Below are 17,046 nucleotides of genomic sequence, written 5' to 3'. Positions count from 1 at the left end.
TTCAGTGTGTCTGTGAGTCCTGTTTCTTTCTGGATCCAAGCATTTTTTATTCGATCTCTTTTCCTCACATTCAGAATGCTTCTTCTAATATTATTTTGCCACACCTGTGATTTCTTCTCCTGAGCTATAGTTAGTGACCACTGGACTAATGCAACTGTTGAAGAACTTATTCCAGCCAAGTGCCAATCTCCCCTGGGCCTCATTGGCTCCTTAATCCGTGAATGATATTAACTGTCCCAGATAAATATTCTCTTCAACATATGCCAACTTATGGTAATTAGTTTCACACTCTTCTTTTACACGATTTGTCATAAGTGTCGTCTTCTGGTAGTTCGGATAAAGACCAACCTCTTCATACAACGCCAAAAGCTGCTTCATCATTTTCCCAAGTTTTTCAATGCCTTTTACAAAAAACGCAATATCATTTGCAAATAGTAGGTTGCTTAGCCATTTTCCATTTATTTTAATGCCTACTTTTTCCCATCCAAGACGCTAAAACACTACCACCATTTCCAACACAAGAACAAACGAAATTGGAGATAGCGGATCATCCTGTCCCACACCCCTCTCAACATCAAAGCTTTATCTTTTCTTTTCAGTCATAATATACGCTGTCATCTCCTTATAATGCTCTATTATCTTAATATATTTGTCCTCTATTCCTATTGAGTTCAGTGCCTTAAATATTTCTGAATGTATAATGCCGTCAAGAGCCTTTCTAATCATAGATATAGAGAGAAGTTATATTAATTTGCTTTCTCGATGATTTGGTTTACAGTCTGAATGTGGTCCACGGTCAAAAATCCCTTCCTAAAACCTGCTTGTTCTTCGTCAACACATTCCATTATTCTTTTTGTTAGCCGTTGTTTGAGAACACTGGTGAAAACTTTTGACATAGTTGAACATAGGGAGAGAGGTCAATAAATCTCAATATCATACTTGTTGCCTTTTTTATTCCGCAGAATTATTTTTGCGGTTTTCTATTGTTTTGGTATTGCTTCTTATTCAAGAATAATTAAACAATTCTGTGAGGCTGCTTGTAGCCGAGGGAGTTGAGTCGTCACCTTATCAACACCAAAATTGCAACGGCAGCGGTTCGATTCCGGTCTTGACGGGTTAACTTTATTTCATTTCCACGGAATGAATACTCGACCTTCATTCTGGTTATAATATATAAATAAAAAACTAAATAACTTAAAATAAAAATATAGTCCGGAAGGTTGTATTTATAGTTACCATTTTTAATTTATTGTACAATTGACAATCCTGTATTTTATTAGAAAAATATGAGAGATTCATTCTTACCGAGCAAAGACGAGATGGACATCGAACGCTCCTCTACCACTGTCATGAAGAATAAGCTGGTCGAATACCTGAAGAGCTTGAGGCCGCGACGTGAGCCCAACAGAGTCCGCCAGGTTACCCTCCACAACAAGATGATGCACCAGAGCTGCTACGAAAAACCCGTCAGCTACTATTTCACCAGCGGGAGAAAGGTAACTATCATAGTCTGGTTCTATTGTTGAAGCCAAGCGTACACCAAGGGTAAATCAATTTGTCAATAACTATCATAGTTTATAATAATAACCGATAATGGTTTATACTCCTTTCAGTAAAACGGGGTAAATTTGTAGATATAGACATTATAATAATATGGTGGTACTTGACTAATAAATTTTATTTTGCCTAAAATTTGGATTATCATTAGTAGAAATTCAAGCAATGAAATATTTTGAAGTTTATACAGACAAATAAATTAAACTTAAGTCACGTCTTTTCACGATTTTGAACTAAGATTACATGAAGCAATTAGTCATTTACAAATGAATCTATAATATTAGATTTACCAATAGCACTACCTAATAGGTACCAAGGAGTTTGACCTTTGGTAACCAACAGTAAAAGGTGACCCATTATTTAATCGCTCTTTTACTTTAAATTAGTTGATTTTTCAAGTACTTACTTGGTTTTGCTAATAATTTCTGTAGAATAAATAATTTTTATTTCGTTCATTTTCTTGGGCGTTCTTCTTTCCCGGCCAAAGATAAAAATGAGGTATCTCGGTGGTCTTCCAGGCTTCCATAGTGCTTAGAAGGCCAGATCGACCACCTTTGGTCAAATAAAAGCCTGCACTCTTGGAGTATTTGCTTGGCATTCCTTTTACTACATCCACAGTCGTAGAGAGGGCTGGAGCCAATATGAAACTAACAGGAATAGGTGGGTCGTGAGCTTATTGTGGCATGTTCGTATACAGAGTACTTGCTCCCGTCGAGTAAGTTCGACTCGAGTTGCTCCGGGGTCGTGATGTGGGTTGCTCCTTATCCATCTTTAAGCTTCTTTACTCCTTAGTGGCTGGGATCTACTGGAGGAAGACATTTTTGTAAAGTGATCCGCCTTTAAAGTTCCGTGGCAAGTTAAATTACCCCTTTTGAGTTGAGTTGAGAGTTGAAACATGGATGTTTATTTCTTCCAGTTTACCTAACTGAGCATTGGAATGCACCATCTGCAAGTTAATTTGCCTGGAATTAAGTTTAACCTTGGGCGGTAATATATCGGTATGTGGTATTTTAAAGTAGATATGTCCAAACTGTATTTAAGAAATTAAATACAACAACACTGGTAGGTACATATTTAATTGATATAAATATTAATAAATCCAAGTTTATGACTAATAGCAAAAATGGGGATAGTTTACAAGATATAGATGTTAGGATAGCATACTGTAATACATTGAGTATGATTACTGGAAAGCAGTAAAGTTGCAACAACAGCTTGTGGAGAAGGAGGAAGAGGAAATATAAACTTTCCCTACAATTTTTGTCAGATTTTCCAAACTTACCGAAGCTCTGGGTAGTATTTCCTGAAATTTGCCTTTTTCTTAAATATTTTTAAAAACTTATCTCCCTAAATATCTAACCCCTTTGAGTAATGTTTTACTAAAATTTTCATAGACCGAAGTAGGTTTTCAGATTTCCACGTTTTTGGGAGCGATGACACCTTCTCTTTCCCACTATCTTCCTCTCCGTAATGATGAACCTGGCTATTATAATATCTAAAAGAAATAAAGTTAAAAAGGAATGAAGGGTGTAGATATTTTACCATCTCAAAATTACTCAATTCAAGTTTACTTTAAAGTAATTTGAAAGAAAAACATTCTACAGCTATTGTACTTTACACTGTTCGAAACCGAAGCTGCTTACGGGGATAACAGTTGAGTTAAGTTTAACATGAAAAATTTTATTCTTAATTTAAAAACAATTTTGATCCTTTATTTCTCTCAACTTTTATTCATTAAAATTTTTTAAACGTTTCGGCCCTCAGGCCATTCTCAAGGATACAACCTACACAAAGTTTTTTATTTTTATATAACAATTGCATTATTTCCTTCAACTACACACTGATTTCTTTGGCCCTACCTTCAATATTGATGTAATTTCTTTTTCAAATGTTAAAACTGCAGGCTAATTGCCTTTGTCCCATCTTTAAAATAAATTAATCAAATATCATAATAACATTATAAAATTTTGCTTTTAAATAGATTTCTTACTTACTAACTTCTTCTAAAAAATTTTTTCTTAGATTTAAAACCTTTTTTACACAACACTTTTCTTCCTTCCTCCATTTATCTTTTACAAGTTAAAAAAAGAACCTACCTTCAACAGGTTAGGACTCTGTTATCACCTTGTCATATAACAATAATTTTTTTTTATCATTAATTTACATTTTTAATATCATTTAATTAGCATTCATTACTAATTATTTTGCTTATAACACAAACATTTTTTAATATATTTAAAATCCATAATTAATTTATTCTTATTTTATGTGTATTTTTCTTAAACATACATATACTCATATTTATTCATCTATTCATCCTTTTATTAGTGTATATTTATTTCATATATACATTTGTACAATTTAAGGATTTGAACATTTATTTATTTATCTACTTTTTTGTATATAATAATTACATATTTATTTTGCTCAAAATTTCAGAGTAATGGTGGTTTAGTCCCTTAGAATCTGATTTGAAGTTGACAGTATAATTTATATATTCTGAGATGTAAATCGATTCTAATATATCTCTTCTAAAATTATTATTTTCTTTATGAATGACCTGGACATTTTCAAAATCAAATTTATGCTTATTTTGACCATGTTGATCCAATGCTGTCTTTTTGGGTTCCTTTTCCATGTTGATAAATCCTGTCGTTTATATATTGTTGGGTTTCACCAATAACTATGGCTGTACAATTAATACATGGAATTTTATATACTAATTCAGATTGATATTTACTGTCTATTGGGTCCTTTGTTCTGCTATAAAAATTTTTTAATTTATTGTTTGGTTTGAAACTTAATCATATATCTTCCATATCATAATCCTTAAAAGACCTTTTTATTCCTTCTGACAATCCTTTTATATAATTACAATTGTAGTATTTTTTATTTGCTTTTATCGTATTTTCATTTTTGTCAATTTCTTTTATGTTGGAGTTTTTTATATTTAATTCCCATATTTTCCATATTAATCTTTTAGGAAAAATTTTGATTTTGATGGGGAGAAGTAGAAGGGAGGTATAAACCATAAAATTTATTTAAATGCAAATTTGTTTCTTTTTTTTTTAGATTAGGTGTCCTAGATTGGTCGAAACAGAAAGTTCTCCGTACACCATTGATTCTCAAAGGCGAGTGAACGAGCAGGTCCATTTAGATTACATTAAGACACTACCTCACTATCTCAAACCAAGCAGGAGGGACAAACCCGTCATCGGGATTAACGATAGGATCTATATTCCAGATGTAAGTAATAAGTAGTAATGATCATTCTTAAGTTCGTCTTAATTGTAAATTGTCAATTATTTCAAATGATAAGCAGAGTGCTGGTGTAATTGGTGGCCAGATAAGCCACCAATGGTAGTACGGATTCAGGCAGATGAATCAGATGAAAAGCGGATTAAGGCAGAGGAATCGCAATCGTGTTAACGTGAGTGTCTTGTGACATTGAAGAGAAGTGTGTCATGGTCCTCCTGTTCGATATAACTTCTGCCTTCGATAACTTTTGGTGGCCACAAAAGAATTAGACCTTCAGCAACTTGAAGAGTTACCTATAAGAGAGGACATTGAATGTACGAGAAGACTTGGAAGAAAGTTCAATGTGACGCCTCACTTGGGCTACATCAGAAGTAGGAATGCCTTAGCTCTCAATGGACTCAATTGTATCGGGAGCCCATTTTGAAGCCTCAGATATCCCAGCAACATTTTGAAGCCTCAGATACTCCAGCAACATTTTGAAGCCTCAGGGAACATTTTGAAACCTCAGATATCCCAGGAACATTTGGAAGCCTCAGATATCCCAGCAACATTCACCATTTATCAAGGAGTAGTTGGGAATATATTGAGGTATGCGTCTCTTCTATGGAGTCAGAATCTCTCGTAAAAACAGAAGAGCAGGTTAATGACAATTCAGAAGATGACTGCTGACGAATTATTCGAGTATACAAAACAGTGTCTCACTTGGCGGTACAGGTGTTAGGAGGCGGAATACCTATTGTTCTCCTTCTACAGGAAGACTATTACGGCCATACGGTCAAGATCTACCGGAGAACCTCCCAGTGAGTATTGGCGAAGATCCAAATAGATGAAACAGGATCCTCCGATCAGCGACTTTGAAAGAATGGAACCGGCGAAGGCTGAATAGTCCAAAAGGGGCTACCCAAAGAAGGTATTTTCCTACCGTTGGTCTATGCCTAGAATGGGGTCCTCCCCGACTACTGGCACCTTGGTGTTTCCGAAGCTTGCCACCCATGGCATAAACATCGATTCCCGAGCACGTCGTACTCTCCTGTCACGCATATGAGGTGGCCGTTAGGCAAGAGGATGATGTAGGAGTATATTTTAACGCAGGCGTGCCTTGCTTTCCACTGCTGCGAACACCCGTATTGCCAGGCAAGGGTGTTAAATATATAAATAATTTTGATGGAATTTAGTTTATTGTTTATAATTTGTATCCTTATCCTTCTATCATTTAATAATTAAAATTTGTTTGTTATAAGGAGGATCCTCTTTATACGCCTAAACGTACGGTCACCGACAATGCTCCTGACTACTTCAAAATGATCATTGGAAGTCCTATCGAGGAAGCGTTCTTCAATAAAGAAGGATACATATCTAGGTTGAAGAAAACCTTTTATATCAGGTGAGAAAGTTAACTCGTTAAAGTTGCTTCTATGAAATTTAGTGCACTATATGAAGTGGAATAAAAAATAAATATCTTGAGGTGCTAGTCGATTTCAATTAGGGAGAAGCAAACTAAAGGTTGTTAAATTACTAAAGTATTAAATTATTTATTTTTATTATTATTTAAATTACTAAATTAGGTTGGAACTTTATAAAAAAGAAATGATTTGATTTATTGGAATTATGAATCACAATATTCGTAGTTACTGTAATATTTCCATTAATTTATGTCTAATTACACAATTATTTGGTATAAAATTAGTAAACGAATTTTAACTGATAATAGTTGCTAAACAAAAGATAGAACAGGAAAGATATAAAGTTTGTTATCCCTTGATAATTATTGTTCAGGCTGAAGCATGCCATCAATGAAGAAGTGATATTAGTTAATGAGGAGCAAAAACTGAGAGAACTCCACTACCTCGTCCGCGTAAGTCACTCCAACATTCATTAAATACTTTTATCTCAGAAGTAGTCAAACAAGTGACCTTTTATCGAATACTCTGTACGCCATTCAGTTTTTTTTTTTTTTTAAAGAAGCTTGCCCACATAATTTGCATTCTTCCATAATATTATTTAATTTCAGTGTGCGAAGCCGACCATGTCGTCGTGTAAGCAACTAAACAGTAAAAGCGGTGGCTGTTCTAATCCGACCTGAGGGTTATTTCATGGAGGGCCCACCATACCTAAGTTCAGTCTCGACCTTCTCAGATTCTGGCTAGTATAGGATAGTAACATGTAGGATAACAGTCTTTCACGCCCTCAATCAGAGAAATCAAGGAGCATTAAACTCCACTTATAATAATAAATGAATGAATAGTAAAACCTCAAATATGGAGACAAAAATTGCTGTTAGGTTAATAATTTTAAACACAAAGCCTTAAAGAGGTATATAGGATATCGGTAGTGATTGATTTGATTGAGTATCAGTTCGTATCAATGGAATGTATTGCGAGTGAGAATCACACGTTACGATTAACTGCTTCTAGAGATGGCCAAAAATTAAATATGGATAAAACTACAGCAAAAATGTCAGGAATACGATCCTTATTCCTCAAAGAATCATTGATAAATAGTTATCGTCTCCATGACCCAACTCTGCCTGCTTCCACATGTTTGATTCTGTGCTACACTGTGATCATTAAATCAATTCGAGTTTAATTAAATTGTTTTATGTAAGCTTTGCTCTCTCAACTACCATGAAGTATATATTGAACTATCCTGGAATAGCATGTAACCTATGTTTAATAATTGGTTCTAAACAATAAATAAATTGATCTGTTATGTTTGTGAACATTTGGTATTAGATTGTCATTATTTGCTACAGAGCAATTCATAATACCTGTATTGTGTACATACGCTGGCCCAGGCGCACTTATTTGCCTAGTCAGTAGTTGCTAGCTGGCAGGCCAACCCTCATATTCACATGAAGCCATTGTCATATAGAGACAAATTTATTTATGTCACAAACGACAAACACAATATTTTTTTCTTTTTGATTTTTCTATTTTATCAGAAGTTTCTTTTTTATTTAATGTATATATATTTTTTCTTTTCAAACATTTTTTTTTTATAATGAGGTGTTGATAGTTGACCGTAGATTAATGATTGGAGAAGTTTGTCGGGGGGTGCGGTCAGCAAAGAACAACATAAATAAACAAAACCATATTTATTTATTTTATGCCGACGTTTCGACCTGAGTTTCAGGTCTTCATCAGGGTTTTGAACAAAAGAGATAACAACAAATAAATATGGTTTTGTTTATTTACGTTGTTCTTTGCTGACCGCACCCCCCGACAAACTTCTCCATTTTTTTTTTATATTAAAATAATTAAAAATTTTACAATATAATTTTTTTTTCACCATTCACGGTTGGGCTAGTAAAGGTTCATTCTGAATCCCTACCCACCGAAACATATATTATTTATATGGTTAGTCTTCTTTAGACTGGTAATGCCTGAATTTCTGAAAAGCTTTACAGGTATTGGGGAGAACCTATGGTTTGTGTTGGAAACTTCATATAATGTCCCAGAAAAATATCATTTTTAATTACATGATAAATTTTGAGGAAAAAAAAAATATATAGAAAAGTTTTGTCAATTTAAGTTTTTATTATTCTTTGTATTTTTAAAACCACGGACTTTACCTTGCTTTCTTTTTTATTTAAGATTAGAAATGAAACCGCTAAAATGCTTGACTCATTCAACGAATACTTGAAAAAAAACTTGGAAGAGCTCCAAGCAGTCACGGATGTTGCAGTGAAAATGGCAAAATTGGTGGAAGTGAAGGCGATTCAGATCGTGATTGCAAACGGGACGCTGGATAACATCAAGGACTGCTTGTTCCAAATGGACAAGGTTCTTAGCTACAGGCGGGTTTGCAAGATAACTCTAGATGAGTGAGTATACCTCATGTTATAATCCTTTTAAAAATATTGAGGATTACTGCGAAACTGGATTCGCACTGCTCTGTACGTCATCTTCAGAGTGTCCCAACTAAATAAGACAAAAAGATCGATTTTGTTAGGCAGATTTAGGTTTAGTATCATTTATGTTAGTGACCCACCATGGAAAATATATATGCATTTTTATCCTTCTCTAAACCCTCTCAGTTCTAATTTGAAGAGCAGTCACACAATAAGGAGGATTTCGAATGTTTCTCATATCTTTGGGACAGGACCGGATCCTGCAATAGTCTAGAGGAGTGGCAGAAAAAATATATTTTTATATATCTAATTAACTTCCTGCTGCTTTGTAGCAAAAGCCAATAAAGTCTATTTCTCCTGGAATGGATTCCAGTCTGGAGACCATGGTGTATGATGTCTGACAAGAAAATGTTCCGGTGTCATGTGAAAATTTGAACATATAATTTAGGTTTTAATTTTTCCCTAGGAAAAACATTCAAAATTTCAAAAATGTCCCGGACAAAAATATGGAGGATTCAATATGAAATTATTTCAATATAAAAAATTCTTTCTCTTATGCTTTTGCTGGATTCGCCTATGCTCTGTGGTTGCAGTGGAGCTGTCTGAGATTCAAATGTTCAACATTTCTTGTCCAGCTAAGAATATTGCTTGCATATTTTTCTTATCTGAAAATTCTAACCTTCGTATACCTTATTATATTCGTAATATAAAAGAAACAGATTCGTGGAAGAAGAGGTGATTGTGTCCATTTTTCTTATTTCATGTCATAGCTTCTGATGAAATGAACAATGCTAACCACCCTTTTGATGATAAAGTTACTTTTACAATTTTAGGTAAATTTAAAGAAACATTTATTCACTGTTGCTGTTCTATGGATAATATCTTACGTCAAATTATTAAATAAATCCAAAAACGAATCTAAATTTAAAAAATGTTACTTTTTAATCTGTTCATCCCAACCTCAACTGCCTGGGCTAATTGTTTCTCTTTATTTCTAGGTTGGTGTGCCTGGAGTATCGAGTGCCAGAGTATCATTCTTGTTCAGAAACAATGAAACTTTGTCCCCTCTTCTTCTATTTTAATATTTTTATTTAATGTCGTGAGTCCTTACCTTTTGCGTGTATTTGCTAGTTGCACAAATGCTCCTTAATAAAGAATCAATAACTACACGAACGTCGACTTTATCGGTATATGAAGTATTTGCATGGTCTTACCGGATTGCTCGATTTTTATCGGAAGATCGGTTCGTAATATTGGGCTGCCTGTTTCGTGATCGGCTCTATCAATCGTGTCTCTTACAACTATTCTTCGGATTTCTGAATTGGTGAGCTGGAATCATATGCTTGTTTAGCAAAATATTCAAAAACCACTTTTCGATTCTTCTTAAACCACCTGAAGTAGACAAAGGTAAAGGAGAATGAATACTGGGTTTTTAGAATGAATAAAGTACATTTCTGGTTTTGTATTTTCTGAAAATCATAGTGATGAAAGAATAGGTTCCTCTTAGAGGAACGCGAGATATATTGTTTAAATATTCAATTGCTTACTTGATATCAGCATTGGACTTTGTTTTTTTTTTTTTTATACCAATAAAAATCAAGATTGATTTGTTCACTTCCGAATGCTACATTTGTAAAATCTATAAATTCAATTTGTTACTGTATATTATGATTAAAGAAAACGACAATCCGAGAGACTAAGAGGTTGAAAGAGCAGGCTGGCCCCGGAGCTGTGGAGGAGGGAATATGCCAAAGAGAAAGACAAACTCCAGCCGATCGCAGACAAAGCCGCTGACTACGTCCTCCAGATGTTGGCATATTTCAAATTGGAAATCCCTTTCCCTGAGGAAACTCTTGAGAAGGTCGTCCTCTGCCTAGCCAATACCATCCGAAATCTCGGCCCTCCTGCGAGGTACTTTAAGCAACCCATTGAGGTGCAAAAAGCATTAAAGAAGTTGGAACACAGCACTGTCATATCCATCCAAGCCCTTGAGGTAAGTTAAAGCATGATTTGACATTATTTCGTTTACTTAGTTTACTTTTTGAGTTGAAAGTTTTTGAACGAAAAAAAAAATTTTTAGTCGTTCGATTTTTCTTATTACTTTGGGTGAATTAATTTTATCGAGTTTCTCCATAACAAACTGCTTTATTTCTTTGACAATTGTTGGTGTTACGACACTTTGATTCACCTTCTCACATATCTCTCGAGATCATCTTAGCTTTGCACAGGATTTAGACCTAGAATACGTCTAAGAGATCCCAATCTCAGCATGTTTCTGTTTTCATTTACGAACTATCTTCAAATTTGTAAGAAAATTTCTAGTTTATTTTGTTAAATTTGTAACTGATTATTTGTTCTATTATTATCTTGTCTCCATGAAGACTTTAGATTACTATTATATGAAATCTTATTTGAGTTTATTTTTCGTGAAATAGATGGTGGTTGAAGACAAGTCCAATCAAATTAATAGTTGATTTGTGTTATTTTGAAATCTAAAGTTTGTGTAAATAAATAAGATATAAAATAAAAAAAGATATATCACCCTATCATTGCAATTTAGCTTCATTAAAAAAAGAGGTAACTTGGCCTAGGTAATGTCCTGCCCTTCTATCAACACTGCTTTCCATGCAAATTAAAAATAATGGGTTAAAAATACTATTATTAACGATTAGTTTAAAAATCAATCATATAAAGAATAATTATTCTATTACTTATTATATTATTCCTTTCTATTTTTTTTAGCACCGAGTATATAAAATATATACATAAATTTACCAATTTATGTTTGGTAATATTAGTTCTGTATATTTCCGTACTTATGTAAAAGTGGGTTACGCCTTTTATAAGCCGACATCAGAAAAAAAGCGCAGTAATTAAAAATATGTAATAAAAAATCAAAATCACTGGAGAAAAAAGGGCTATCTCGCTTTTTCCTACATATTTAGGAAAGCAACGTTTAGCTAGGAATCAAATATTCTTTATCCTTAAAGCATATTCCATCAAAGCGGTGTTGTGCTTGTTTTTCTCATTTTTAGACTTTACTATTGTGTCTTCAATCCAAAAGTGTTAGAAAACTCTATTGGTAAATGAAAAATCGAGTTAAAACGTTTTTCCTCGCGTTCATCAAATTTAACAGAACAATATACAAATTTACAATTTTTTAAAGTGCACCCCATTATTGTTACGCCAATAAATACATTGAACATCCAGGTTAACAACAAAGATTCTATGTATTATGGTGAGCATCTATTTTAATGACGATTAGTTAATTGATTATTTTTATTAATGTACTGTAGAAGTCCTCCAGTCGTAGAGATAAGATCATGGAACAAGATCGAAAAATTTCGAAAGACGAAAGGAAGTCATTAAATGTATTACGAACAGAAATAGAAGTTTTAAAATACGAATTTTCAAAGAGAATGGCTCCCATTATTACTATTGAAGAAGAAACCGGTGTTATTATGTCTTATTGGAGGTATGTATTATTGTTACAAAGTGTTAACTTTTTATATGTCTATCAGTTTATATTTATAAATATAAATTACTCAAAAATGAATTGGGATACTTATCAAGTGTCATTAATTTTACACGAATAATCAATTATTCGTACAAAACATATGATTAACCATCCGTTATACTTTTTATTCGTCATTATTTTATACGAATAATCAATTATTCGGGCAAAACAATTTGAATACTTTTGTATGCATCCATTTTATAGAAAAATAATATCTTATAATTAAAAAATTAAATTATTAACCATCCGAATATGTTTGTATTCGTAAACAGACGACATTTTTTTGTTTTACAGCTAGATAGATATATTTTATAATCGCGTATAGATTAATTTTAACTTTTCTGATTTCTAACAAATAAGGGTCCATTTTTATGTTTTGGGATATGTAGAATTTGAAAATACTATCGATTTATTTTAACATTTTCATTTTTGGCAAATATTGAAACATATAAAGGGATTCTAACATGTTAGAAATCAGAAAAGTAAAAATAAATTGATAAGCGATCACAAAATCGATATCATTTTCATATTCTGCATTCCTAAAAACGTATCAAGGGACCCTAACATGTTAGAAATCAAGAAAGTTAGAATTAATCGATATGCGATGTTAAAATTGATAGCATTTTCATATTCTGCATATGGGAAAACCTGAAAATTGGCCCCGATGTGTTAGAAATAAAAAATATTAAAATACATCGATATGACATCTTAGAAACGATAGCATTTTCGTTTCGTACTCGTCTGAATTGAACAAATTTCGGGTGATCAGCGTTTAGGTAACCTATTTCCGGATTTTCATTTTTGATGTCGATAATTTTTTTCTAATTCGATGATTACAAAACTGAGCATATTTTTGTGAGGATTTATTGTTATAACTTCTTTATTAATTTTCTGTCCATATGTTTGAGTGCTAGCTGGAAGGTTTTAACAGATAAATTCCCATAATTCTCAAAATGCACTTTCAAGCTACATCATTTTCAAATATTTTCCGAGAGGGGAACCTCCTTTCGCCCATATTTTTGTTTTTGTTATTATTTATATTGTTGTATCGGAATAATATGAAAATGTTTAGTTATTATTGAAATACACACACGTAATAGTTTTTATTACTACGGAGACTTTGTAATTTGACGTTTCTTGTACCACGTTACTTTTTACAATATCAACTATTTTATATTCAATTCATTGGTACGTATATTTCCAAATTTGTTGATTTATTTAATTCTTTTAATTTTTATGTTTCTCTGAATGATGGTTGTTATCTCTTTTTGTTTTGTAGCTCCGATAAAGACCTGAAATTCAGATTGAAACGTCGGCACGAATAAATATTTTTTGTTTATTTGCTGACAGCAAATATTGTAAAGAATAAAATTTATTATAAAATTAAAAGCTAAGAAATAAAGCAAACGGTGAAAATAAAACAAAAGCTGAATTTCCGATTAAAATTATTATTTCATCTTTTAAATAAACGATAAAAATTACAACTTTTGGAAAAACTAAAGATTTATGCTTACATTCTCAGACCAATATGGACTTGCACAATTTTATGCATAGATAGTGCACAATTTTACGAATGCGCCAAAAAAACTAACTTACTGAAACTTCCTATGTACTATCAACCATTAAATCACTATATCAACGATTTCACGACACTCTTCCAATACACACCAACCCTCTAATTCAAAGAATATCAGTACGAGACTACGTTTAAGAAGGAGCTGGAATATGGACCGATTTTCAAAGAGAGGTATTATTAGATGGCCTTAACCTTCATGCCTTCATGACATTGTTTTTTTATACAACTCATTCGCTGGTTGTAATGTATTATTTACAGTTTTGAATAAAATACGATATAAATTAAAAAAATAATAATAATTCTCTCTAACAAATTTTATTTTATCAAGTCATTTCCTAGGATTTACAACATTACAGATGATTATAACTTTAACTTAAAAAAAAAAGTTTTAAAACACACCTCTATTCATTTTTGAGTAGTTTATAAATGTTCAATCTACATACATGTAATAATAGAATAATATACCTTTTTTCTACGTTATTTACTAAAAAGCCCTCAAGTATTCTACAGATGAATGAGTCTTATTCTCTTGGCTAAAAGAAAATATATTGAGCACTTAGATCTCCCAACGAAAAAATGAATTTCTTGTTTATAAATTTAACATTTTTTCTTCTAGGGCAGTAGCAACGAATCCAGATCTTCTTCAAGCTTTTGTACATATAAAGTGTCTATATGATGAATTTGTTGGCGATGAATCACCTACAAAAGACATTGTAGAGATGATATCTTTATTAACAGAGGTGAGTTATTTATTTTACTTACGAAAAGAAACACTATTGGAATGTTTTCATTTATATTTATTGCATATAAAAATAGATGAACAAAAATAAAACTTATCATTAGAACTCTTGACTGTTTAATTGCACAAGAATCATCATTTAACTACCATCGTAATCTCACTTACGAACTAAAATAAATTTTATGCTACCCCACTTAAGAAAATAATTAAAACAGACTATTACCAATTGGTAAACCATCGTACAGAAATGCTCATGGTATGCATATGGCTAATAATTCAGCAAATTTACTCTTCTTTAAATGACGTTCTCTTAGGTTTTCTTGTGTTGTTCCTACTTTTTAAGATATAGAGTTCCGAATGAAAAATTAGTTTTTGAAACAGCCACCATTTTTATTGCCCCTACCTATAGTTGGCAGACTCATCAATTTTGACTAATAATTATACATAGTTTTCATTAAATTAATCAAAAATTGGAGTGAGATAACTGCCTTTTTTTTCTTCCCTGCTCTTGTACTAATTGGACAAGCTACCTGAGAACGAGCCTTCATGTGGAGGTTACGGGGTCTCATATTATCTCTCAGGGCGAGGTGATATTCGGCCTAAACTAAAGTTTATGTGCTACATTAAACGCACGATGCATATAATTCTTACTAAATAGATATTGCATGTAGTCATACAATTAATAACTAAGATTTCATTATCGTGTAAAACACACATCATCTTTAAATTTTAGTTTAGTTCTGAGAACCTGCCTTAAGTGCGAAAATGTTGATAAAACATTATCCAAAGAACTTATCATGTCTAGAATCGCAGTTAAAACAGCATTTAAAGTGCTACATTTTCAAAACTTTTCAGAAAAATAGCAAAGTGCAAATAATAGCAAAAAATAGCAACCTCTGGTGAGTGGGGAAACAGGTCAGGATTGTTGGAAAATTTTTAGATTTTGCTTGAAATTTTAAAATGAAATTACTAATTTTATATAATTTTCATATATTACCGTTTACTATTTTAATTATTATTTTTTATTTGTCATAAATATTTTTCCATTGAAATCTAAATACTTTGTTATGTTTTGCTTTTAGAAAATTATAAACACACAGATGAAAGTCAATTCTCTTCCTGAGGAGGAGACACGGAAGGTATATGACGAAATTAGGAGTAAAGATGATATAGATATGCACAATGCATTGGTGGCTAGAAAACTCAAAATAGAATCAGAAAGGATGTTGAAAAAGATGAACAAAAGATTCGAAAAAAGAATTGGTCATCCTGGGCTGCCACAGCAGTATAGCAGGTTCCCAAAGAAAAAGCGCAAAGGAGCTGTTGGTAATACAATTTATAGTATCTGACAAATTTATTTCAGATTTAATTAACAGACTGCAGCAAACAATAACTGCACATAAATAATTAAATTCAATGTCAAAACATTCACCTTAATTTTTTGAAGTTATTAACCATTTGAAATAAAAAGTAATTTAAAAAAATGAAATTTGACAATTTTGGATTTGGTGAAAAGTCTTGATGGCCATTAATATATTTAAAAAAAATTGAAGTTAATTTTTTTTAATAACTCCAATTAAAAATTAGATCCAATTATAAAATTTTTGATCTTTTTCCTTTAATGAATGTTTTCTAAAGTTTACCTAATAAAGTTAGTTAGTGGACTTCCTCCTATTGATATGAACTATTAAATCAGTTGAAATAAAAAAATATCCTAGAGCAACCTCTTCCAACCACCATATCTCTCATACCATTACAGTTACCATAATCCAACACAAGATAGTTGAGGCTGCAAAGTGAAATATTGGAATAATACAGGACTATTTTTATTTGTAAATATTGATTAATGTATGTATGCATGTAAAATTATTTATTCACTTGATATGAATAATTTTCTGAGACGAGCTATTTTTTAGTTTGAAACCATTGTACAACAATTAATTAAAATATAAAATAGTTTATATTTATTCTTTGGAAATTTTTTAACCTAAAAAATTTATAGAAATTAATTTATCAAACTTCCTAAAAAGAAAATCCAGAATTGAAATTTCTTGTTTTCTAAGAAGCGTTTAAAATTTTAAGGTACTACGCCTATATTTAATTTGCTTTTAATTAATGTTATTAGAATATTGTTACAGGATAATAAATTGACATAATTGCTTTGGTTATTATTATTATATTTCCAACTTATTTTTTTATTTTAGATACTGTGCGGCCAATAACTCCACCCGATAAAAGGGCTTTAAAAAAGATTTTGCGAATTTTCCAACCCACTATATCCCAGGAAGCATATATAAACTTTTTGGATAGTATTAAAAGGATGGGGAAGGTTGAAGAGGAGCTTAAGGTTGTTCAGTATCCACCAGACTACCCAGAAATGGCCCCCCTACACTTTTCTTCACCACCTCACTCATCATCTACAAGCTACAAGATGATAGTTGATCCAGGAGATTCAGATACACCTTCAAATATACCAAGTGTGAGCGCAGATGCTGACAGTTTCTTACAAGATAAGACAAAATAAACAATTGCTTTTTCAGAACCAATTT

At 32.1% G+C, this 17,046-nt stretch overlaps 2 protein-coding genes across 3 annotated transcripts in view; one reads left to right on the top strand and one right to left on the bottom strand.

Moving 5' to 3' along the window:
• The window catches only part of LOC106691292 (uncharacterized), an 18,338-nt gene extending 1,295 nt beyond the window's left edge, over positions 1-17,043 (top strand). The window contains exons 2-11 of the mRNA XM_014437017.2: positions 1,281-1,496; positions 4,630-4,803; positions 6,057-6,199; positions 6,592-6,670; positions 8,409-8,638; positions 10,382-10,658; positions 11,962-12,140; positions 14,375-14,498; positions 15,580-15,823; positions 16,702-17,043. Of these exons, the coding sequence (XP_014292503.1) occupies positions 1,287-1,496; positions 4,630-4,803; positions 6,057-6,199; positions 6,592-6,670; positions 8,409-8,638; positions 10,382-10,658; positions 11,962-12,140; positions 14,375-14,498; positions 15,580-15,823; positions 16,702-17,021 (1,980 nt within the window). The 5' untranslated portion in view covers positions 1,281-1,286 and the 3' untranslated portion in view covers positions 17,022-17,043. The remainder of the gene's footprint in view (positions 1-1,280; positions 1,497-4,629; positions 4,804-6,056; positions 6,200-6,591; positions 6,671-8,408; positions 8,639-10,381; positions 10,659-11,961; positions 12,141-14,374; positions 14,499-15,579; positions 15,824-16,701) is intronic.
• LOC106691293 (T-related protein) overlaps positions 1-17,046 on the bottom strand; it is a 69,092-nt gene that overhangs the window by 45,873 nt on the left and 6,173 nt on the right. The window contains exon 1 of one of the 2 annotated variants that reach the window (XM_014437020.3): positions 14,224-14,379. The exons of the other annotated variant lie outside the window; for it this stretch is intronic. The gene's annotated coding sequence lies outside the window, so the exon portion shown is untranslated. Of the gene's footprint in view, positions 1-14,223; positions 14,380-17,046 lie in introns of those variants that run through there. 2 annotated transcript variants of the gene reach the window in all.

Source organism: Halyomorpha halys, unplaced genomic scaffold (genome assembly GCF_000696795.3).
Source record: "Halyomorpha halys isolate HHAL.00 unplaced genomic scaffold, Hhal_1.1 Scaffold2209.1, whole genome shotgun sequence".
NCBI lineage: Eukaryota > Metazoa > Arthropoda > Insecta > Hemiptera > Pentatomidae > Halyomorpha > Halyomorpha halys.
Note: the sequence above shows the minus strand (reverse complement) of the source record. Positions and strands in the feature narration are given on the sequence as shown.